At 39.2% G+C, this 25,284-nt stretch overlaps 2 protein-coding genes across 2 annotated transcripts; both read left to right on the forward strand.

Annotated features, from left to right (window-relative positions):
• The first annotated feature begins 711 nt into the window (after nucleotides 1-711).
• On the forward strand, nucleotides 712-7,893 carry LOC143750611 (uncharacterized). Its single transcript, XM_077243811.1, has 2 exons — nucleotides 712-1,363; nucleotides 1,707-7,893. Exons 1-2 carry the CDS (start codon nucleotides 1,300-1,302, stop codon nucleotides 2,912-2,914), a joined length of 1,272 nt encoding a protein of 423 aa, XP_077099926.1. The 5' UTR covers nucleotides 712-1,299; the 3' UTR covers nucleotides 2,915-7,893.
• A 4,491-nt stretch (nucleotides 7,894-12,384) lies between these two features.
• On the forward strand, nucleotides 12,385-25,275 carry thoc1 (THO complex 1). The gene is made up of 21 exons (XM_077246531.1): nucleotides 12,385-12,503; nucleotides 12,922-12,995; nucleotides 13,127-13,187; nucleotides 13,291-13,360; nucleotides 13,458-13,576; nucleotides 14,534-14,582; nucleotides 15,146-15,241; nucleotides 15,320-15,402; nucleotides 16,640-16,713; nucleotides 17,165-17,273; nucleotides 19,438-19,572; nucleotides 19,667-19,767; nucleotides 19,863-19,929; nucleotides 20,584-20,634; nucleotides 20,777-20,847; nucleotides 21,063-21,158; nucleotides 21,247-21,312; nucleotides 21,388-21,471; nucleotides 21,553-21,700; nucleotides 22,440-22,524; nucleotides 24,910-25,275. Exons 1-21 carry the CDS (start codon nucleotides 12,453-12,455, stop codon nucleotides 25,185-25,187), a joined length of 1,968 nt encoding a protein of 655 aa, XP_077102646.1. The 5' UTR covers nucleotides 12,385-12,452; the 3' UTR covers nucleotides 25,188-25,275.
• Nucleotides 25,276-25,284: the final 9 nt, after the last annotated feature.

Below are 25,284 nucleotides of genomic sequence, written 5' to 3' on the forward strand. Positions count from 1 at the left end.
GTTGAATTGTAAGGTAATAATTATTTACTTATTAGCTGGCAAGTATCCAGTGACGTGATTAATACCCATGAGTGTGTCCTTGTTTTTAGTTCTAATATTGCAACCAGACTGTAAAAAAAAGATGGACGAAACCCCTTCGCTCTCTTCCATTGGCGAGAAGTGAAGCCACCAGTGTCCCGATATGGCGCTGACATCTTGGGACTTGAGTCTGCGCAGTTGCGATCTCGGGACCAGACATGCGCAGTAGTGAGCAGGAAGTAAAGCCGTGAAATCAAGGCCCCACCCCCACTCTCGCTGAATCAATCGCAAGCACACGCATTATGTCGGTGTGAAATAATTAATTATAGAAATTTAGATTTTAAATTTAAAGCTCCAATCTCCTCAGTCCTCAGAAGATCCCAAAAAACAGTCTTTTGGTGCTTCAGTGACCACTTCGCTCAGAGAACCTGTCAATCACAGCTGTCAATCATGACGCCACAGAGCCGTTTTTATAGCATCAAATAACTAACTAAAAACAAACTTATTTTAAAAACAAGCACTTGAAATTACATCAGCGTGATGAAAACTAAAGTAAATGACAGAAACTATCTTTGGAAAAAAGATATGTGAAGTGTAATTTAATTGTTTAGTTGGTCTCACGTCCCGTTGAATAACATGGGGAGGCGGGTTTTATGACCTATACTAGGACCGGTCACCGGGGGCGGCATGGGGATCATTTTGACAACGTTGCCATCTGTACTCGAAAAACAAAAAAGGAAAAATGTTTCCATTTTAGTGCATCGTTGTTGTGTACTTAACACATGTACTAAACATAACAAATTTAAACAACATCTCACACCCTAAAGGCTTGTTTTGGGAGTATCTATTAACAGAGCCGTTGAAAAAGCTATTTATTTCATGTCAAAAGTCCCCATTTTTACTTCATTTGTCATGCTGATGTCGACAGGTCACATGTAAATTGACTTACAGTTCATTTGATTGATGTCCATAGATTGAGACAAACTATAAGGTCTGTTATAAACCACATTTAATGTTTTTAACAATAAAAACAATTAACAAAAACTCAGCTAAATTACAATATGTGAATATGTTTTAAAGCAAACAAAATGAATTTACATTTCAATAGTTGGATCGATGAACACAAAACATGCTTAAAATGTGACAGTGTGGATTACTAAAAGCATCAATTTAATAACATATTTTATTATTTTTTCAGATCTACTCCTCCCACAGAAATTCACCAATAAATGCTGGAATATTCCACTCAGCCTACAAGTGAAGAAAAGTTTATGAAAGAACATGGAGAACATAAATGATCCTGAATCCTGCAGAATAAAACAGGAGGATATTGAAGAACAAATAGGTTGGTGTTTATTCTTGACTCTTCAGTTAAGTTATAAAACTTCAAGCAGTTTACCAGATTTTGCAGTTAGAAAATCATAAGAGATATGATATAATGAATACAATGGTTTGAGGTTTATTGGTACCTGTTAAAGGCATTAATTTTATGAGAGCAGATGTCACTGATGACATAACTTGTACCTCTAAAAAGCAAAAACATAAAAAATAAAGGCTAAGATGAACAGGTACTGTTGTTTTGACTCATTGAAAACAGTTGCTTTAAAATTGCTTCTAATTTGAGATTTTTTTATGATTTACTGAAAATCAAACTGTAGGCACTTATTGTACTTTCACTTTCATATTAGACCTGATGGAAGTGAATAAGGAGATTGAAGAACTGGCTGAAGCGACGGAGAAACATCATCATGTCAAAACCGAAGAAACGTCTTTAAGTGATTTATTAGAAGGAAAAACCCAAAACTGTTTCACCTGCCCTCAGTGTGGAAAGAGTTTCTCATGCGAACAAAATCTTAGTTTTCACGCAAGATTGCATAGATTGCCACACACATGTGATCAGTGCGGGAAGAGTTTCACAATTAAAGGAAACCTTACTGAACACATGAAGATCCACACCGCAGAAAAACCACAGATGTGTGATCAGTGCGGGAAGAGTTTCCCACAAAAAGGAAACCTTAATGATCATCTGAAAATTCACACTGTAGAGAAGCCACACACATGTGATCAGTGCGGGAAGAGTTTCTCTCAAAAGGGAAACCTGAACGAACACATGAAAATCCACACTGGAGAGAGGCCGTACACGTGTGATGGATGCGGGAAGAGTTTCACACATAAAGGAAACCTGAACGAACACATGAAAGTCCACACTGGGGAAAGGCCGCACACATGTGATCAGTGTGGAAAGAAATTCAAACTAAAAGTAACCCTTAATGAACACATGAAAATCCACACTGGAGAGAAGCCGCAAAAATGTGACGAGTGCGGGAAGAGTTTCAGACGAAAACCAAGCCTTCAGGATCACATCAAAATCCACACTGGAGAAAATCTGTACACGTGTGAACAGTGCGGGAAGAGTTTCAGAAAGGCTGGTGTTTTTAAAGTACATCTGCGTACGCACACTAGAGAAAGACCTTATAACTGTGATCAGTGCGGTAAAAGGTTTTTTAGGGCAGATGCCCTGAAGGACCACGTGAAACTCCATACGAACGAGAAGCCTCATGTGTGTTCTTTGTGTGGAAAGGGTTTTAGACAGATGGGTAATTTAAAAATACATCTGAAAAGACACAGCGGCGTGAGGGATCATATTTGCTCAAAGTGTGGAAAGTCCTTCATTAGAGATTCTGAACTGAAACTGCACCAGTCAGTACACACTGTAGAAAAGCCTTATGAGTGTTCGCAATGTGGCAAGAGATTCAAGCGGCCAGAATATCTGAAAATACATGAGAGGATCCACACTGGAGTGAAGCCGTATCAATGTCATTCATGTGGAAAGAGTTTCACTTATCTGGGTTCTCTGCTTGGTCATTCAAAAAGCGCATGTTCGAAATCACATTAGGTAATTTATGTTCTCTTTCAAACATTCGCTCGGTATCTCACTATGGGAAACGCCTCTGGGCGTGACAGATCTGGAAGTACAGATCACACCACGTCTGTCAGTTGACAGACCAATCACGACAGTGATGCGGGAGTCCCACCTCCTCATATATACCGCTGCCTGTGGTCCCTACTTCATTCTTCGATCTCTTCCCCATGAAGATCAAAATTGGAAGCTATCATTCAGTAGGACCTGTCTTCAAAATAGTTGTTTAACTGTTCTAAGACAAGCCTGTCGCCGAATGCAGCTGTTTTGTTAGCGGGTCTTTTTCCACTGTAACGGTGATTTTATTGATTCTGATATACTACGAGAATTAACGTGTTACGGCGAATTCTCTTACATATTCCTTGTTTCTGAGTTGCACGTTGTGGTGAACTTGGATACGGTAATTAGTATGGCATCTGCTAGTTCTGCAAGCGGCGGCCCGAAAGCAGAAACTTCACATCCGTGTGCGTGCGGTTCTATGATTTCAGGCAAGGATCCTCATCCTCTGTGCATCGCATGCCTGGGGGTTAGACACGCTCAGGCAGCCCTCGGAGTGAGGACAGTGAGGGCTGTCCTCGCTGTTCTCTCTTCCCGTCGAGGGTGCTAGAGAGAAGAGTGCGAGTCGCGGCCACTAACAAGGGAGATCCCTGCTTTTCTCCACCGCCCGCGGAGGAGACTAAACAGCCTGCTGCATCATGCAGCTGGGGCGAATTTATGGATTCATAAACCCCCCAACTACCTCCCCTCTTTGGATCCTTTACGGATATAAGAGAGGAGGACGCCGAGGCTATCGCTCGTCTGTTGGAGGACGATGGTGAGGAGGATGACGAAGACACGAGAGACTGCCATCACGTGCCCCACCAGCTAAACAGCTCATTCCAGCGGTCCCCGCGTTTCAGAAATGAAACGTTTCTGGGATAAGCCCTTTTCACACAGGGTTCCCGTAAAGGGTTTTTCTAGGCTGGATGTGGATAAAATGGAGAAGTTGGGGGTGTCAAATTCCCCTACTGTCGAGCTGTCGGTTGCACATCATCTCCATCCTAACCGCAGGACAGCTTTTTCCTCGGCTTCAGCTTCACTGCCAGGACGCACTGAGCGTCTAACAGCCTTAGTATTTCAGAAGATTTATCGGTCTTCTGAACTGGCAGTGAGGGCTCTTAATGCCACCTCTCTCCTCTCTTTCAGGGCTGTCAGACAGAGAGAAAGCTGATTTCTTAGATGCTCCAGTTGAGCCCAAAGCTCTTTTCGGGGCATCCGTCACTGCTATGCGACAGCGGTGTGATCTAAAGAAGCAGGAGGGTGAGGCTTTCCAAACTTGCCTTCCTCGCAGACCCACCGTTAGGGTTTCTCAACCACCTCGTTCCAGGTTTGAAGCCCCCCAGCAGAGTGGTCGGCCAGACTTCAGAGGCTCTAGACCTTCTCAACCTCAGCAGGCTGAGCCACCGTCTAAGCAACCCCAGCCGAGGGGAAAACCTTCCTTCGCAGCGGCTGCAGCTAGACACCAACCAGCAAACCGTCAGGGAGGGAACAAACGGCGAGCAACCTAACACTCCATTATGTTCAGGAAAAAGGGATGAGCAACAGCACTCACGGAGTATCTGTTGTTATCCTCCCTCAAAGAGAGCAGTCATTTTCTCCCTCTCCCGCCAAGAGAAGGCGTCGGACACGGGAATTGTTCACAGAAAAAATTACCCAATGACCAGTTCAGTTGTGAAGTTTGCATCAGTTCCCCCAGTGCCTCACAGAAGTTACCCTCCCTCCACCCACGGGGTTACAACAGAGGGCAGAGCGCTGTTTTCTGAAAGATATGTGTGCTGTGAAAATAATAAACACGTTCCCTGTGCATCCAGGCAGTGGGCCGAGGGCACAGCATTTTTCAAAAATATAAACACACACAAAAACAAAAATTTGAGCTGCCGTAGATCTCTTCGCCTCACACGAAAACACTCAGTGTCCTCTATTCTTCTCTCTGGCGAGAGAGACGGTGCGCCTATGGGTGTGGATGTTCTGGCGCACCCGTGGCCAAACGCACTACTGTACAAGTTTCCTCCACTGAGTCTGATTTTTCCAACTTTAAGAAGGGTAAGAGAGTACGGTCACTCAGTCATAATGATTGCCCCGAACTGGCAAGGGAAGTTGTGGTTGACGGAGATAATTCAACTCCTTTGCGACCAGCCTTGGCCTCTCCCGTTGCGCAGGGACCTTCTCTCACAAGCGCGCGGGGAGATTTTTCACCCAGCCCCAGACAAGGTGGCTCTTTGGGCCTGGCCTGTGAGAGGTTAAACTTGAGTGCGACGGGTTTGCCTCCAAACGTGATTGAAACAATTCAGAACGCACAAGCAGCTTCAACGCGCTCTGCATATGATCGGAAATTAACTGTGTTCGAGCGATGGTGCGCTCTCAGACACATTGTTCCTTTTCTCTGTTCTGTTGCGGATGTGTAATGTTTTCTGCAGGAACTTTTGGATAAGGGCAGAGCCTTTTCAACTGTTAAAGTTTATCTTGCCGCAATTTCTGCTTGTCAGGTGGGGGTTGACAGAAACACTGTAGGTCAACAGCCGCTTGTATGCAGGTTTATGAGAGGTGCACGGCGTCTGAACAGGGTTTCAAAGCCATTGATTCCGCCGTGGGATCTGTCTGTGGTGCTTAATGCACTATCTCAGCCCCCCTTTGACCTTATTGAGAGTGTTGAATTAAAGCTCCTTTCGCTAAAGGCTGTTTTATTATTGGCTCTTTCAACCGCAAAGCGAGTTAGTGAACTTCACGCTTTGTCGGTTCTAAACTCTTGTATGCAGTTCGCTATGGATTACTCGAGAGTAACTCTCAAAACAAATTCAGCGTTTGTCACTAAAGCGAGTCAGCTCTCGCCTGTAAACAGGTGGATTTACTGGCTTTCCATCCGTAGCCTTTTTCCTCGTCAGAGGATGCGCGGCTGCATTGCTTGTGCCCTGTCCGTGTGTTGCGTTACTATGTGGACAGAACAAAAGCGCTGAGGAAGAGTAATCAGTTATTTGTTTCATGGCCTGATTCTCATAAAGGGAAACCTATTTCGCGTCAGCGCCTGTCCCACTGGGTAGTGGAAGCTATTATATTAGGTTATAATGGCATGGGTCTTTGTCCTCTGGAAGGGCTGAGGGCTCATTCTACCAGAGGTTTGGCTACCTCATGGGCACTGTTTAAGGGCGTTTCAGTTCAGGACATATGTGCAGCAGCAAGTTGGGCTTCGCCTCCCACATTTGTCCGATTTTATAGACTGGATGTCACTGAGCCATCACTGGCCCATTCCGTCTTAAGTGTTTAAACAAAAAAAAAAACACTCATTTATGTCGCATACATCACTGTGTTGGTTGACATGCCTGATTCGGAAAACATATCTGCAATACGGGAGTTGTCTATATCCCATAGTGAGATACCGAGCGAATGTTTGAAAGAGAACTTTAGGTTACTTACGTAACCCCGGTTCTCTGATAACATGAGTGAGGTATCTCACCACACGTCCCACCTTGCAGTGCACGGTGAAGAGATATGCAGAGAATGAAGTAGGGACCACAGGCAGCGGTAAATATGGGGGAGGTGGGACTCCCGCATCACTGTCGTGATTGGTCTGTCAACTGACAGACGTGGTGTGATTGGTACTTCCAGATCTGTCACGCCCAGAGGCGTTTCCCATAGTGAGATACCTCACTCATGTTATCAGAGAACCGGGGTTACGTAAGTAACCTAAAGTTCATATTCATCCCGATGCTGCGTCCTCACCGAACATGACCCAATAACATGTAATAAAGAGCAATAAAAGCTCTCATGAATAGCCGCTCATAAAATATATTTCACCCCCCATGGCTGAGATTGTTATGGTTCTCTGTCTACATAAAATCTTTTTATTTTTTTATATTCAGTGTTGTATAACAATCCAAAGATCATTTCAAATTTGTTCTGGTCAGTTGATTTGCACCATATTTTCATCTGTTTCACTTAATGTAGCCTGAAGTCTGAACAATTAATCACTTAGGGGGCATTTACACAACACTGTTTTCAGTAAAAAACAGAAAACTCTTCATGCTTTCGGCCGTTTATTATTTTCACAGGCCTGAAACCGCAAACGTTTGAAAACGGGTTTCAAAGTGCAAGTTTTAACAATAACATTATTGTGTCCATGTAAACTACAAAACTTTATGCACATTAAGATTACATGTTCAGTCTGTAAACGTTTCTTTACAGAGTAACATCGCCAACTACTGGCCTGGCAGCAGAATACAGCGTTTTTAGTCATTTTCGTGATCTTTGAACTCATTTACGGGCATCAGGGAGTCGCTATCAATATGTGGGAGACTCCCAGAACTTCTGGGAGACTTGGGCTGTCTGCAACGTTGCCATCTGTACTCGAAAAACAAAAAAGGAAAAACTTTTCCGGTTTAGTACATCGTTGTTGTGTACTAAACACATGTACTAAACATAACAAATTTAAACAACATCTCAATCCTCCACAAGCTTTATACAACCAGCAGAAAGAGAAGCTGGAATAAAGACAAGCAGTTAAGAGAGCAGTTTTTACAGCAACATTTATTTCATATTTGTTTTTTGTATATTTGTAGTTTTAAACAATATCTGACACGTTTTTGGTAATGTTTCGTTTTCGCCTAACTGTTGACGTCACAGCTAGTGCACGGCCGCGCTCAGTTAGTGTTGAGTTTTTTTTTATATAGTTTATTTTATTTTATTTAATAACATGCACATAAACAAGTACAAATATTAAACAAAGAATATTATACAAAAACCTGAAAAGAAATGCATGCGTGTACAGTCTGAATATCTTTCTGTTTTTTTTAAGGGCAAGATTGATTTAACATAAATCATTACATCTTTTTTAAACATTACAAATCATTGTTCATTTTTTGAGAATTTGTATTTATGTATATGTAATTTAGCCAATAAGAAAATAAAATTAATCAAATATGTATTAATTTGTTTTGTCATTCTGACTTGCATAGAGACCCAACAGCAAGTTTCTACTGTGAAAAAAAAATCAATAATCAATATTTTAAATAATAAAGTCAAGTTACCTCAGAATAGTGCAAAAACAAATAAATAGCTCTTTTGACACAAACTGCAAAGCTACATTTTTATAAATTTAACAAGCTTACAATGTTTAGCAGGGTATATTCTATGAGTAAGTCTAAAAGAGACTTATTTTATCTTGTTTGTTATAAAATAACTACTAAGTGACCTCATCCACAAATTGACTCAATTACATTTGGTCGTGTAACAATAACCTTTTGGGACAGGGCTCTTATTGAGCAGTTATTATTGCGAGAATGAGAAGTAAACATGTTTAACCTTCAAATTAGTTTTTGGGTGTAAGATTAATAATTCAGTCTCCTTTGGTGTTTAAATATGTTGAAATGAACTTTCAAATGATGTGTATTTTTAAAAGTGCTATACAAATAAACATGAGTTGAATTAAATAGCATGCACATGCACACCTGCAGGGATTGCCTTTACAAACTCCCCTGGTACTAGAGGGACGTTATAATGTTTCATAAACTCCTCATATGTAAAGAGAAAACCATCTGTGTTAAAACGACTGGTCCACCAGTACAATATCATTTTGAAACCAATCTACAAAGAGGAGAGTCCTTTTTAAATAAATGTTTTATTTGAAGTATCTGTGAGGTGAAAAGTTCCAAACATTCCAAATGGAGTTAATCAAATCCAGGGTTCCTCAAATCCAGTCCTGGAGGGCCAGGCCACTGTCCTGCAGAGTTTAGCTCAAACCACTTCCCTTACCTGCAATGTTCTAGTAACTCTGAAGACCTTGACTAGCTTGTTCAGGTGTGTTTGATCAGGGTTCGAACTAAACTCAGGGCACTGGCCCTCCAGGACTGGATTTTGAGGAACCCTGGGTATTTAACAAGTTTTCTAATCTAGTTAGTTTTGAACATATTAGAACGTAAATCTAAGAAGTCAAGGCCACCATTTTCCAATAGTTCATTATAACCATTTTCTTTATATAATGCATGCCTCCAAACAAAATAAAAGAGCATTTTATTATATATTCTGATCCAAATGAAGAGCCAGTGCTGCATATGGCCTTTGGCTTTTCTTCTTTATATTTCATCACATTTAATTTGTAGATCAGCTTTTCTTCTGATAAATTTTCTGATAAACTGGTTATGCCTCCAACGTAAAATGTTAAAGCACATTAAAAACAACAAACACATAGACATAAATAACATTAATTTTGCTATGATAATAATGCTAGTTTAGGTAAGAGGGAGCAGAGCCAGTGGTTGTTCTGTAGACAAATGTCAGTGACTTGAATTTAATGCGAGCGGCAACTGGCAACCAGTCTAATTTTGTGAGGAGAGGAGTGATGTGTGCCCTCTTCAGCTTGTTAAAGACCACTCTGGTTTGACAGAGCAAGCTGAAAGACCAGCCAGGAGAGCATTACAATAGTCCAGTCTGGATATAACAAGCGCTTGGACAAAGAGCATGCTCTGTTAGGAAGGGCCTGATCCTCCTAATGTTGTACAAGGCAAATCTACATGACCGGGCAGTTCTAGCATTGTGGTCTGTGAAGTTCAATTCATCATCAATTACAACTCCAAGGTTCCTGGCTGACCTTGATGAAGTTATGGATGACGAGTCTAGTTGAACCGAGAAGTTGTGGTATAGTGTTGGGTTGGCCGGGACCACAAGTAGATCTGCCTTCGCCAGGTTTAGTTGAAGGTGGTGGTCCTTCATCCGGCCAGTGTCTGTCTGTCAGGCAGGCTGAGATACGAGCAGCTACCGTCGGATCATCAGGCTGGAATGAGAGGAAGAGTTGTGTGTCATCAGTGTAGCAGTGATAGGAAAAGCCATGTTTCTGAGTCACAGATCCTAGTGATGTCATGTAGATGGAGAAGAGAAGTGGTCCAAGCACTGAGCCATGAGGCACCCCAGTATTTAGATGTTGGGTCTTAGACACTTCACCCCTCCACAACACCAGGACCTACCTGAGAGGTAAGACTTGAACCATAGGAGTGCGGTTCCCGAGATGCCCTTCATCTTTAGGATTGACAGGAGGATCTGGTGGTTAACTGTGTCAAAGGCAGCAGACAGATCCAGCAGGATGAGAACTAAAGGATTTGAAAGCAGCTCTTGCCAGTCTCAGAGCCCAAAGCAGCGCGAGCCGATCTTGATCAAGCAACACTGTTACTACAAAGCGCTAATAAGAGATCAAGTAAAGGAAGCATTTGAATTTGCCACAGAAGTAATAACATCGCTGCGACTCCTGCAAGATCTAGTGAGAAACATTCACATTTCTCCGTTATTAACGGATCAAACAGCACTGACGTGGAAACCAGGAAGAAACATTGTGCCATGAATTAACTAACCAGTGTCCACAGATCAGCAACATTCACCATGGATTTACTGTAGTAACACTAACTGCAACCATGGAAGTTTGGCAGGAATAGTAGGCTATAATGCCTTCAAGTAACATTACGTCGGTTTTATTTTGACATTATGAATACAATTGCTGCCCTCAAACTAATCTGAACTTAAATAAACCTTTGTTTATAACTACTACAATATTACATTTCATTTTTTCCAAGGAGCTGTTTTGTTTTATATGCTCCTAAGAAGAGTCAATTATAGCTCCAGAATTGCTCAAAGTAAAAAAAATATCATACTTTATGATATTAGTTTTAATTTAAAAAAAGAATAAAAAAATATAAATAAAGGAAATGACCAAAAACCAAAAACCTGGTAAACAGTAATTTCTAACAACATAGGGCTATTTAGATAAACAATCTGGCGAGCATGTTGTTTTAGGCTAATACACCAAGAGCAAATTTCTGTTTAATAAAGCGCTCAGAAATGTGTCGTTTGCATATTCAAATCTCAAAAAATTAAGATTTTTGGATCGCCAGTGACTTGAATTTAAGTCACTTTAATGGTGGTTGTTTTATTTACGAAGTATGTGGTAAAATCGTCAGCTGTTAGGGTTGATGGAGGAGGGGGAGGGTTGAGAAGAGAGGAGAAGGTTTTGAAAAGCAAGTGAAGAATTGTTCATTTTTTTGTGATAGTATGTGATTTGTCACATTACATTACAAATCACATTACTTGTGATTTGTTAAGACAAACCATGTGTAAATTCATAAGTCGACAGCATTGCTGAGTATTTTCTCCTCAAAACTGCAGTGAACCAAAGACAGTCTCAAAAACACGGTTTGAAATCGCTGGTGTTTCTGACGTCACAAACTACCTTATAACCAATCAGATCAACATGTGATCGTCAACGAGTGGGTCTCTGAGCTGTGTGAGTGAGTGGAGGCGGGGCTCACTTGCATATTCATAGTACCGCGCATACTAAATGAGGCAAGAGTTTAGAGTTACACTGAAGCTATTTTAGGGCATGACACATTGATTTCAAGGAAATCTTTTTCAAATGTAATTTTGGTGATCAAAGATGAGTTAAATGGGATAAAATGATTGACTACAGGGGGACTTTAAGCATTTTCACAGTGTTGCTGAAGCTGTGGTTGCAGACAAGCACGATGATGAAGATGAAACAGGAGTATATATGCAAGCTACGAAAAGGCAACTAGATGATAAACAGGTGAACATAATGAACTTATAAATCATTAACCATAGCAACTAATGAAAAAAGGGAACAGAAATTAAAGAAAACAATTATGGCAGTACTCCTCCCTCCCAGGATGCATGTCATTGCACTGCAAAAAACAGTCCAAGAATGGAGGTAGGGCAGGATTTTTGGCGGTGGGACAGACCAAGGAGGAGATGATGAAGGGAGGAGCCAATGAGTATACAACTGAGCGAGGAGCCAGAGACCCTGAGACGCATCCTATTGTATTATTTAACATATTAATATATTGAAGGTTTGTGTAATATTCGGTTTTGATAATTCATTAATTATGAATTGAGTTAAATTCATCTATAAAAGCAGCTCTGGAGAAAACAGTGATGTCATCATTCAGGTCATTTCAGCTCTCATCCCATAGTTTATAAAATAATAGCCAATAATATTGTTGTATATTAAGTGTACGACGATGAGTAGATCATCTCACATTTTGTCTAGAACTACAATAAGCATCATGTTCACACAGCGCACACAACACTCCTGATTTCCCTCAACATATGGACAGGAGAGCTGTCGTCAATGCATGGAAAAACAGTAACTTGCGTTTCTTATTTGAAAAGTAATTCAGATATGATGTACATGTAACAGTAATGCATTACTTTACTAGTTACTTTAAAAAATGTATAAAAGAATAAAGAGATGAAAGAACCGCATTGTTATTGATCTGCAAAGCTGCATGGTATATTGAATATATTATAATGTGAGACACATTGCATCAGATTGCAAGGGAAAGAAAAGAAAAGTCGGAAGAAATAAATCATGATTGACTCCAGTAGGTGGAGATATGCGCATAAAATGTGTATCGCCAGTAAAGGAAGAAGAAGGAGAACCGGAAGTAGAACGAGACGGACAAAGCGCCAGTAGAGAATAAAGATGTCTCCTCCGTCTCTCTTCGACTTCACCGAAGCCAGAGATACATTTACGGTAAATTATTATTGGAGTGTCGTCACAAATAGTAACCGATAGATGTTAAAATAAAAATGTTTTGTTTCTGTCTCTTGTCTAATGTAATATTAGACCTTATCGTTATAACTTATGTTTACAATTCATTAGGCCTATTGGACACTTAACGTTACATAATGTACAGTAATTTGTTGGTGATTGCTTTAAAAACGATGATGATGTTTGTAAAGGCCATGGTAATGCCGTCTTACTAATTGAAAAACATGGTATTAAAATGCTACATGGCCAGAATAGCATTTTCACTATAAGTGCTTAATAAAACTTTATTATTATTATTCTCCATGTAATATCATCATGCTTTTATTGCTTGTGCCATAATACAATCACATCAGTCAATTGCTCAGTCGAAGTCATGCTTTTTTATTTATGTTTTTTGCAGGCTGCCACTAAAAGTGCTGTAGATATCAGGAACTGTAAACCCCTGACCAACGCGTTCAGTCATCTGCCGGGAAAGTAATAATTGCTCTTTATTAATATTATCATGGTTTTAATCTAAACTTCGCTGCAGGGAGGAACTCCAGTGATGTATTTGAATGTATATTATTTTTATATGTATTGCTGTTGAGATGTTTGATCGTTCGCAGTGAGACCGAGAAGAAAGCCACTCTCGATCAAGCTCTGCGTGGAGTTCTTGAAGAGCAAATAGTGAGTCTATTTGTGCATTATTTATCATCATATTAATCTTGGAACATTGACATATGTGCAATTATTTTCTATACGAGTCCGATGATTGCATTTTATTTTGCAGGTGAAGCAGAAAGTGAATGTTGAAGATTTCCTTTCTCTGATCTACATCAGTATAGATGGCGTGACTGAAGGTACCAACTTTTTTTGCGCTCACCTGTTAGTCTGCACATACATTAGTACATATGAAAACTGATATGCAGATCATCATCAATCTCTGTGTCTATACAGGCATCTGCTCTGCTACCACTCCTTTTCTTCTGCTGGGGGACGTTCTCGACTGTCTTCCTCTGGATCAGTGTGACAAAATCTTCTCCTTCGTTGAAGAAAATGTTTCTACATGGAAGTCTGTAAGTTTGGAGCTTTTAGTTGGTTATAGATATAAATTAGACAGATATTTAGAGGCCAGAAAGGAGTGTATAAACCTATTGTATTTGTTAGTTTTCTTCTTCTTCTTCCACTATTGAAGTCTATAGCAGGCCATAGAACCGCTTGCGTGAAATTGTGCACATAGGACAGTTGTAGAGGACATAGAACATTTGTAATCTCTATTTCAAACCATCTAGTGCCACCAACAGCTCAAATTTTCGCACGAATATGCTAATAACTTTTGAGCCGAGTTGAATGTTTCCATATCCACCTGAAGTTTTTCAGAAAAACCTTTGTTTTCAAATCTGTGCAAGACGGTTCAGGCAGTCTTTCTAAGTTTCTAATGTCATCATCATTCGAAAATGCTGGCAAAAATGTATAGAAGTTATGTTTTCACACCAGCCTTTCTCACAACTGACGAAAAACCCCATTAGGGTAGTCAACAGGTTCAGCACAGTTGCTTAAACTGAACAGTTTGTCCAAAAACAGGAGACTTGTCTACTTCGATTCAGTGTGGCAGACCGAGCAATGCTTATATCAGTCGAGCTATACATTATTTTACCATGTTGGTCATTTTGGGTATCAAAAATTTAGAATTTTATAGTAAAAAGCATTATTTACAAGCTCATTTTTACCATCAGAAAAGAAACCACTGATATAATAACCTGGCTGATTGAATTTTTGTGTATTTTGGGAAATATGTTAAAACAGAGTTCATGTGCCAAAGGGACGCTGAATAAAGTATGGGTAATTGGAAAAAAATTTGTAAATGGATATAGCTGTCATAAACGAAACGAGATATTTACATCAAATGTTTAAAATTAATTCTGTTAATGGATTTTAAACCAGCTGTCAAAAATAATCATCAGAATGGTTTGTTCAGTGTATTTGTTTTGCAGCTATATTTTATGCGTTTGCTCTTTCTTTCATATTCACAGAATACGTTTTACTCTGCTGGAAAAAATTACTTGTTAAGAATGTGCAATGGTGAGTTTCAAGTTTATTTATATAGCACTTTATTCAGTTCAAACAGCTTCAAAGCAGTGTTACTTTAGAAATCTCTGCAAATGTTTCTAAACTGAATTTTAGCATCAAAGCAGTCCTACTGAGAGTAATACACTGTCAGTGAATGAGTTCTTCATTGATTTACAGTATACTGTAAAAAATTATATGAGCAATAATTTGACCACATATGTGTTTACATTGCTTTAACTCATCAAAATAAGTTAAGCAATTTAATTTTTTTATTATAAGTTATGCAAGATTCAACTCATTTAAGTCAGTTTAATGTAATTTAAATTGAAATTAGTTAAACATCCAAGTTGATTGTACTTAACAAATTTAAGGCAACAACTCTTTTTAATTGATTGTGTTTATCTTTAAATGGCAAACACTTAAGGATTCAAACAGCTCCTTTCTCTCGGATACAGATGGGTGCTGTGCTGAAATCATACACAGGGGTTGTAGTTTGTCTGTCAGTGGATGGTCGGGGTTAAAAAGAAGGGTTTTTTTGCAGATTTTCTGCAACATGACCATGTGTTTGTCCACAGACCTCCTCAGAAGACTCTCGAAGTCTCAGAATACAGTGTTTTGTGGACGAATCCAGCTGTTTTTAGCACGTCTCTTCCCTTTGTCTGAAAAATCAGGTATAATTTATTTTTTACATTAGTAGTTTTCTTAGTTCTTTGTTCAGTGTTTTTGACAGGTTTGTCACTGTGTTACAGGACTGAACTTACAGAGTCAGTTCAACCTTGATAACATCACGGTGTTCAACAAGAATGAGCAGGATAGCACACTTGGACAGCAGGTAAAGTTATGACGCATGTTGGGCTTGATTTACCGGAATAGCTTATTTTTGAATTCTCATGTAAGAGTATAATGTTAAAGACCCCCCCATGGTGAAAGTCAAGGTTTTAATGTTGTTTATGTCGGTTTCCTGTTTTTAACATGCTTTAAGACAAACCATGTGTAAATTCATAAGTCAACACCATTGCTGAGTATTTTCTCCTTAAACCTGCATTGAACCAAAGACAGTCTCAAAAACACAGTTCGAAATCGCTGGTGTTTCACAAACATGTAACCAATCCGGTCAACGTCTGGGGCTTTTCTCCACTGACTTTCTATCATGTTGAAAGCGTTTCTGATGCTGGTTTTTAGAAGGCAGCTGTCTGACTCTGAGAGGGTGGGATCATGGGTTGTTTAACATTTAACACATTATTAACTATTGGATAACGTAGTCAAGCAAAAGGCTAATCCTATTAATTACTGTTATCTGCCTGACATTGTAGAGAGCGATACATAAAACGCATTTCCTTTCTGATACATGGAATTGTATGCGAGCCTATATTTCCACTTGTCATTGTGCAGCGTTTACTACAGTAAATCTGAGCGAGTGATCGGGTAGTCTGGCGGAGACTAATATGTTTATTCATGCATCTACTTATGTGAAATAAAGCAAGGGTGTAGAGTTACATTCAAGCTATTTTAAGGCATGAAGAAGAAATTTTCAAAGGAAAAAATGCTTCATTTTGGTTAGCAAAGATGAGATTAAGGGATACAATTATTGACTGCAGGGAGACTTCAGTAAAACTGACTAGCTATGTTTCCATACACCTACTTGATGTGCATTTTTGAATATTGCATAATAAAATGCTGGATGGAAATGCCAAGATGTGCATGAATTCTAAAAATGCGCATAAACTTATGCGCTCAATTGAGGCGGAAACATTTTTATCCCAAAAAAAAGGCGTTCTCAATATCCTCCAAGAAGACCTAGCATAACGCAAGAGAACATGACAGCGTTTATTGCGTTTTGTCTGCGTTCTGTCTCTTTTCTTCTCCATCATAAATGCCTCACAGTTTCTTGCCCCTTTGTGGCAACTTCCGTTTTTATTTCAGATATTTTGTCAATTTCCCAGGAAGCGATGATTTTGTTTTCTCGAACACATGGGGTGGAAACGCTGCTTCATTCGCAGATGTTTGACGCCTATAGAGGGTTGTTCATCAGATGTCAGACATGTTTTGTGTGTGTGTTTTTCTCCAAGCACGCAGAAGTTAAGGAGGATGGGATGGAGGTGGAGGAGGGAGAAATGGGTGATGAAGATGCACCTGCTCCGTGGTAAAAGATATTTGTGTTTTCACTGCCTCTAAGTTGCAAAGTCAGTGGCTGCATCTGAAATCACATACTTCCCTACTATATAGTAGGCGAAAAACAGTACGTAACAAAAGTAGTGTCTGAACTCAGTTCTCATAAAAGAGTTGGCAAAAAGTGCTTATGTTGGACACTTTACTATCCCATGAGGCCACAGGAGAGGGTTTGTGAATGACTGTGAAGTGATGTAACTGGCGCCTAGGTCACATGATAATGACATCATAGAGGATTTAGTATGTCCAGATTACACTCATACTTTGCAAACGCTAAAAAAGAAATAAGTTATTGGAAATAAGTCCCTACTCTAGAGAGTATGCGATTTCGGACGCACCCCAAGTCTTGCTTTTCCTTCTGCTTTATTTAGCCTGTTATCAGACTCTTATTTATGAGTCTAATTCAGAGGGCTTTTCTTTTGTAGCTCCATACCTATTGACTACAACTTGTACAGAAAATTCTGGACCCTGCAGGACTATTTCAGAAACCCTGTACAATGCTACGACAAGTTCTCATGGATGACTTTCCTTAAGGTATTTAATTTTTTTTTTTATCCAAACCAATATACAAAAATCAGTTACACTCTATTTTAAGGTGACATTGTTACAGTGTAATTACACAAACAAGCAGAGTTGGGTATAACGCATTACTCTGTATTCTAATTACTTTTTGTGGTAACGCAGTAATGTAACTCATTACATTTTAAATTTATGTAATTTGATTACAGTTACTGATGTCAATAAAATTAAGTTACTTGCGTTACAAATGTATTGTTAATAAACAAATATTTAGTAAAATGCATTTCTAATCACGTTTGGCCGGCTGCGTCAGCATGCGCTTTAATGAATTACCGGAGAACGCGCTTCATGAGGCACACACACACGCAGCACTACACGGTTTGGAGCACAGTCTGGCCGTTTCTCAATAGAAGTAGCCTACGCAAACTTCGGACTGGCGTCCTTGGTAGTTCAGATTTGCCAAGTTTGACTCAGGAGAACGAACTCCCGAGGACGAGAGGGCGCGAGTCCGGTAACCGCGGCGTTCTTGATCGCATCACTCAGCTTGCTCTGGCTACTCCGGTTATCTCTTTATGTAGCTATATTTAAGGCAACAATAAAACAAAATATGGTATAAAGTACAACTCTGCCTCTTTTCGTCAACAATAAAACAAAATATGTTATAAAACACAACTCTGCCTCTTTTCATTTAAAAAAATCGTAAACATATTAATGGCCACACGAATGTGGTTCAGGCAACGCGTACGTTGATTATCTTCACCGCATATATTTATAACAACACGAAATATAAAACACAACCCTGCTTCATTTTGTTTTCATTTTAAAAATATGAAACATTATTGATAATTAAAACTGACATTTAACAGAGATAGGCTTGTCATTTTATTTTATTATATATGTACATACAGTGAAGAGAATGTATAGTAAAATAAATATAAAAAATAATATATATATTTTAAAATATATAAAATAATAAAATTACACAACCCTGTCTCTTTTTGTTAAATGTCAGTTTTAATGCTCAATATTGTCAGTTTTAATGCTCAATATTATCCAGTATAAAAGTATAAGTAGCCTAAAAGGTATAAGAAGCTGTATAATGAGAAATAAAGCTAACAGTTCAGTCAAACATAAGTTAGCTCTCTAATAGGCTACAAAGTTAAAGTTACCTCTCGATGCATCCTGGGTAAAAGGGGCGAATCAGGAACACATCAGGGGTCTTGAACTGGACTTGGCTAGATGTGAACTCTGAATTGGAACAGTACTTGGGCAGCGACTGATGACGTTTCACAAGTCCACAAGAACATATTGAGAAACAGCCCTCTCTTCTGTCTCGCATGCGCGCTCTTTCTCGCTCGCTCTAGATTCCGGGAGATTTGAACTAATTTGCGGGCATCAGGGAGCCGCTATCAATATGCGGGAGACTCCCGGAACTTCCAGGTGACTTGGGATGTCTGTATTCTGCAATATTAAATTACGGAAAGAACTGAGTTTCACTTTGTAGTGTATTCTTGTAGTTTTAATAGGTTTTCAAAGTAACTTGAAAGTAAAGTAATTAGTAATCTGATTACTTTTTACATGCAGTATCAGTAATGTAAACAAATTACAATTTTAAAGTAGTAATTAGTAATTTGTATGGATTACTTTTTTTGAGTAACTTACCCAACACTGCAAACAAGTACTGAGTAATATGAATTAACTGTACTAACTACAGGGTTAGGGTTAATCCCCGTAGAAAATTATGCATAATTATTATGTTATTACTAGTACATGTCAAAGTACATGTAACAAGGTCACCTTAAAATAAAGTGTTACCAAAACCTCGTCCTCAAAAGCAGTCCTGTTGGTCTAATTTGAGGTGAATATATTTTATTAAGGGCGAAGTGGTGATGGTTCATGAATCAACTCTTGAAAAGTTTGCACTTACCTTTTTCTGGTCAAGCTTGTCTTAAAATTTGGTTATTAAATGTAATTTTTTAGTCATTTGTCTACCTTTAGGACTTAAACCATTTTAGACCAAAGTATATCAACACTGTGATTGTCCGTAGTGGACGTCATGAACTATATCTCTGGTTAATCCAATAGGACACATTAGTGAGCTTGAGGGGAACTGACAAGATTGGTCCACATGTATCTAGTTTCAATGTCCCCTCATTTGTATTTGTGTGTGTGTGTGCAGTATTCAGATGAGACACTAGCTGTGTTCAAGAGCTATAAACTGGATGACATGCAAGCGTCGAAGAGGAAGATGAAGGAGATGAGGACCTCTGCTGGAGACCATGTCTACTTTGCCAAGTTCCTTACCAGTGAGAAAGTCAGTTCTTCCAGTCTTTCAATCAACTATTCAATAAAAAAAAACCTCCAGTCATTGACCTGATAACACAAGGCAAATTCCCATCTTTTTGCAGTTGATGGACCTTCAGTTGAGTGACAGCAACTTCAGACGACACATTCTGCTTCAGTACCTCATCCTCTTCCAGTATCTCAAGGGCCAGGTCAAGTTCAAGAGGTCAGGGAACCCGCACGCTTATCTGTTCAAGTTTACCCTGGGCTGTCAGTGTCAATAAATGTTTATTTTCTGCAATTTGTCTTTAACCTTTGCAGTTCCGGCTGTGTTTTGAATGATGATCAATCTTTGTGGATTGAGGACACCGCTAAACTAGTCTATCAGGTTAGTCTTAACCTTGCGTGTCACTGGAGGTGTGTGGTACATATCAAGAGAGTATACCTATATTCCCGGGGTCCTATGTTTTCCAGATTTATGTGGCACATAATGAACACTGAAAAAGGGTCCCCAGCTCAATGGTCTGTTTAAAGTTCAGGACTACATCTCCCAAGGCCCGATCAACTTTATAAACTTCTAACCCTAACCTAAGGAAGCAATGACCTTTTGTGATTCTGTTACTCCAACCATTTGTTTAGTTCCGTCAAGTCTAGTCCGATAATATTGAGAGCCATGTGGCAGTGCTGGGAACGGAAAACTCCTTTGACAAGTTCCACAATGTCCCATGTCATATTAAGCAAATATATATACAGAACTTAGGAAGAATTTTTTTCAGGATCCCTTACTGTAAAAAATAAACCAATAAAATGTACCTTATAAAACCGCATTTGTGGTTGCCAGCACCGGTTATGGGAGTGAACTTAAATTTATGGTTAAAAAAACTGCATTTCATTAACATATAGGCAATAGCCCCCTATGTTTTCTTAAGAACCCTATGAATCTCGGGAACATTGGACCCTGGGTACAGCAAACAGCGATGTGATTAATATAGAAGTCACTCCTGTGTCATACTGTGTTATTACTATTGTCTTACCATTGCAGTTACTGAGAGAAACCCCTCCTGATGGTGACAAGTTTGCATCTATGGTTGAGGTAAGCGGTGTCTATAAAGAGTGCATATGTGTTTTAGGCTTCGTTCTCATCTTGTGATGAGTACAGTACATATAGAAAATCCAGCTTTGTGCTCCATAAGCTTTTTCACGTCATCTTAATTTATGAATTATGTCTCCAACAGCACATCCTAAACACAGAAGATAACTGGAACTCTTGGAAAAATGAGGGCTGCCCAAGCTTTGTGAAAGAAAGGTATTGAATAAAAACAGCACACAAACAGCTTTATCCCATTAAACTTTAGATACACACTGCGTTCATGCGAGGTTAATGATGACTCCTTTTCTAGACTTTCATATTGTACTTTTACTCTGAAATCGGTGAAAGAAACTCATCAGTTTGCAGTTTTGGTCACTACTATTTTTGAAGTTCTGAATGAATATGTGAATATAATCTTTTGTTTGTCTCAGACCCGCAGAGACCAAACCCATCCGCCCCAGCCGAAAGAGACAAGCACCTGAAGACTTTTTGGGGAAAGGCCCTGATCGCAAAATCATCATGGGAAAGTAAGATAATATTTGATTACTGTGTATCTTCGTCGGGACATCGATTCAGATCTTATTTAGCATTTCTGCTGTTCTTGACCATCAACAGTGACGAACTCACAAGACTCTGGAATCTGAACCCGGACAATATGGAGGCCTGCAAGTCAGAAAGCAGGTGTGTGTTTGGTGAACGCTTGCTTAGAGGTGTTTAATATGAGAAATGTTGCATTAATACATGTCTTGTTTAAAGGGAATTCATGCCATCCCTGGAGGAGTTTTTTGTAGAAGCTATTGAACAGGCAGATCCGTCAAACATGGTGGAGGATGAGTACAAGTACATTCATAATTTACTCTCTTAAATCAAAATGATTACAAACTATACCTCAGAATAAATGAAGTCTTTGTCTTCCCTCAGAGTTGTGCGCAACTCAAACTACGGCTGGCGAGCCTTGCGATTGCTGTCCAGGAGGAGTCCTCACTTCTTCCAGCCTACCAATCAGCAGTTCAAGAGCCTGGCAGACTACCTGGAGAACATGGTCATCAAACTGGCCAAAGAGCTTCCTGTGAGTGGACATACACCTTTTCAAACACTAGCAGAGTTTTCTAGGAAAGTAGATCACGTTCAAGCTTGTGCTTATAGCCTTTTCTGTGGCCAATGTTTAGGGGCTTTCGCATCTGGTAGTTATTAGGAACTCCGTTATAGGAAGTCCTGCAGGGCGGACCCCAACTTCTACATTTTCCTCCTGTGTGAAATCCTCTATTTTATGACATGTATGCAGTGCTGTCAACACATTTTGCCGCCCTTGGTAAATATGGCCATGTAAAAATGTCTTTGGGGTTAATCCTTTGTTTTTTCATTCAAAATATCCACAAAATCTAACCTTTGATAAAATAATTGAAAGAAGGATAAAAAAAATGTTTTTCAAAATCTATGCATTCCATAATTATTGACAAGCATTCATGCATGACATAGTTATTCATGGTGAGTGTGTGTGTGCCTGCGTGCGTGCGTGCGTGTGTGCGCAAAACTGTGCCACTTCACTTGGGACCTCATGTATGTGGAATAACAAAGAACAATATATCAATTTATCGCCCATCCCTAGTTTAAACGGGAAGGCAACTATGGTAATTAATACTAAACACATATTTTAGTTTTGCTTGTATTTATGAAGGATGCCCGTATTAGTGGAGGATGATGTATAATATCATTTAAATGAATTTAAGTGAGACACAGACTCACTCAAATATTCAGTACTTTATGGATGCATAAATGTGACAGGATGTTTGTTTTTCTTTTAACAGAAAGACCTTCCTTCCGAGGAGATAAAAACCGGAGAGGAGGATGATGAGGAGAATGGAGATAACCTGTTGAAAGAGAGCAATGACAGTGAGTCTGCTTCTCTTTTTTTATTATTAAACCTCAAAAGTCGTTTTTATTGCTATCGCCTCCACTGGACTCTTTGGATCCGAACGGCATTTTCAAAAGTGGCAGCTGTTGCTAGGTAACAACTACACTGAGATGGTGTTGCTCACTTTGTGCTTCAGTTTTATTTTGAAAGCATCACCACAGAATGGCACTGGGGTCTGTGAATAAAGTGCAAAGGTCCTAAGATCAGGTGAGCAGAGAAGAGAACAAATCACCTGTGTAGAGCTTTTGTCCATTTTGGCAGAAATTACATCTACGTTGCAGAGGTACAGCCCCAGATCCTTTTTGACATCTTGCCATCAAAATGACAGCAATCTTTCTTAAGATACACGACTGTCATCATTCATGAATGATTTAAAGACACTGAATGCCAATGAAGTCAATTGGACCAATGGTGCGTTTTTGTTTAGTTGCTTTTAAATGGATAACTATGGCTATGGCTACATATGGCTTGGTGGCGCTGTAAGCCTAGGCCTCCTATAGCCAGTATCCATTTATATATGAATAAATGTAAACGCAGTGACACAGTTTGTAAAGTAAATATCTCTTTATCAGCACAGCAGGTTTCAATAGTCTATTTTCATCATTTAAAAAGGGAAACCGAAACTAGGCTGCAGAAATACACAGTGTTGGGGAAAGTTACTTTTAAAAGTAATGCATTACAATATTGCGTTACTCCCCAAAAAAGTAACTAAGTACGTTACTTAGTTACTTTTTATGGAACGTAATGCGTTACATTACTTTTGCGTTACTTTTTCTCACCTGCATGGGCTTGTTTGTTTGTTTTTTAATAACATCTAAAACAATCTATTTTTGCCAATTGTTAAGGCCCTTTCACATCAAAAGTTAAATGAATAAGCCTAAGGCTGAAGGAAATGCATATTTACTACTGTTCAGTAGAGGGCGCCGCTCAAACAAACCTTTCAGCTGCTGCTGTTCTTGATTAAATAACAATAGGATACAGGAGAAGGAAGTTCAACACTTATTTCTAAACCTAATCTAAAGTCATTTTTGCTTATTAGTATGGTTGAATTAGATCATTGTAGGTCAGCAGCAAAGACATTGGTTAATAAAGTGAGATTAAATACATAAAGTATATTTCTGTAATTTAACATAGTTAATTATAAAACTTTTGCACAAAATTCTGAGATTGCATTTGACTGTTTTTATTCATTTTGAGGAATACTGAATGTTTTTGTGCAAGTGAGATGAGTAAATGCATGTTCAATGCAAATGCACACAACACCTCACTTTATTTCTCTCAACATGGGGACAGGAGAGCTGTCAGTCAATAAATGTGAAAAAGTAACTAGCGTTACTTATTTGAAAAAGTAACTCAGATATTTTGTTGTAAATTGAAAAAGTAATGGGTTACTTTACTAGTTACTTGAAAAAGTAATCTGATTACGTAACTCAAGTTACTTGTAAAAAGGTTACCCCCAACACTGGAAATACAAACCATAAACAAAGCAGTGATTGCTGACCATTTTGAATATCAATCACGCTGATCACTGTCTTCATTCCAGGCGACTCATGTTATTATGAAAATATTAGTGCATTCGAATGCTAGGGTAAGATGACTCATGGTAATTCTAGCTGAAAGTTTTCCGTCTCCAAACCTAAGGTAGGGAACAGGGTTGGGGAAACACTGCTTCAGGGCTCGGTGGCGATAATATACTAACATTTATAATGACACCACTGCATTTGTAAAGCTTTTTTCTTTTTGGTCAGAATTCCAAAAGATACACTGAAAAAGGGCGGTATGAAAATTGGGCGTCGTTTAAGTCCAGTCTTGTAATATTATTATTTATTTTTTTGCCTTATTATTATTTCCTTTCCAAAACTGCACCTTAGGTCATGCGTGTGATGGAAGTTTGTCCAGTTTCTTCTCAATACACCAGTGTTTCAGAGAAGAAGCCTCACGTCTACTTTGGCATAAACAACTTTTTGCCAGCATGGCCGCACAATGATCTGAGCCAATTTTCATGATGGAATAAATCATTTATGACAAATAGTTTATGGAAAATTTTAATTTGAAACATCTTAAAATTAGAACTTGTTTATAGGCGTTAAAAGCGTATTAGCATAAACAGGTGAAACTTTGAAGGTGAAGCCATTGAGGGATTTGAGATGCTACAATTTTACTCGTTACACAGAGGTCTTTTTTTTTTTTTACCATATGATTTATGGGCTGCAAACCTAACGTTCACAAGAATGGTCCGTTTACGTTTTTAGTTGGTGTCGTGTAAAACAGCCCCTGAGATGCATGTTATGAATGGTGCAGATTTTGGACCCGAGCTATCATTGGAGCGTTTAGTTTGACTCGGTGAAATTTTCTTTCTCCAGGTCCCAGCATTCGGAGCAAGGCGGTGACCAACAGTCAGATGGACGAGATCGCAGCCAAGCTCGGGTCCCGGTGGAAGACGCTGGCGGATCAGCTGGAAATGAGCGAGAAGGAGATCCGCGTGATCGAGTCTGACAGCGAGGATGTAGAGCTACAAGCCAAGATGCTGTTGGTGGCCTGGCAGGACCGAGAAGGCTCTCAAGCAACCATGGAGAGCCTGGTCACGGCCCTCAACACCGCTGGATTCAGGAACATCACAGATGGCATCAACGAAACATAACCTCTTTCTTCTTCCCTTTTAACTATTTGCTGTACTTTGATGAGTTGTTTACTTTACATTTTTTAAATAAATGAACATTTGAAATGAATGAGTTTTG

This window comes from Siphateles boraxobius, unplaced genomic scaffold (assembly GCF_051911475.1).
Source record: "Siphateles boraxobius isolate OS27281-9 unplaced genomic scaffold, OSU_SipBor_1 1, whole genome shotgun sequence".
In the NCBI taxonomy this organism is placed as follows: Eukaryota; Metazoa; Chordata; class Actinopteri; order Cypriniformes; family Leuciscidae; genus Siphateles; species Siphateles boraxobius.

Excerpts from the sequence above, each read along its gene's own strand:
- LOC143750611 (XM_077243811.1), top strand. The coding sequence starts at position 1,300 with ATGGAGAACATAAATGATCCTGAATCCTGCAGAATAAAACAGGAGGAT. Across the intron at positions 1,364-1,706 it reads GGATATTGAAGAACAAATAG|ACCTGATGGAAGTGAATAAG; the intron begins GTTGGTGTTTAT and ends CTTTCATATTAG.
- thoc1 (XM_077246531.1), top strand. The coding sequence starts at position 12,453 with ATGTCTCCTCCGTCTCTCTTCGACTTCACCGAAGCCAGAGATACATTT. Across the intron at positions 15,403-16,639 it reads ATAGCACACTTGGACAGCAG|CACGCAGAAGTTAAGGAGGA; the intron begins GTAAAGTTATGA and ends TTTTTCTCCAAG. Across the intron at positions 21,313-21,387 it reads GCCTGCAAGTCAGAAAGCAG|GGAATTCATGCCATCCCTGG; the intron begins GTGTGTGTTTGG and ends TCTTGTTTAAAG.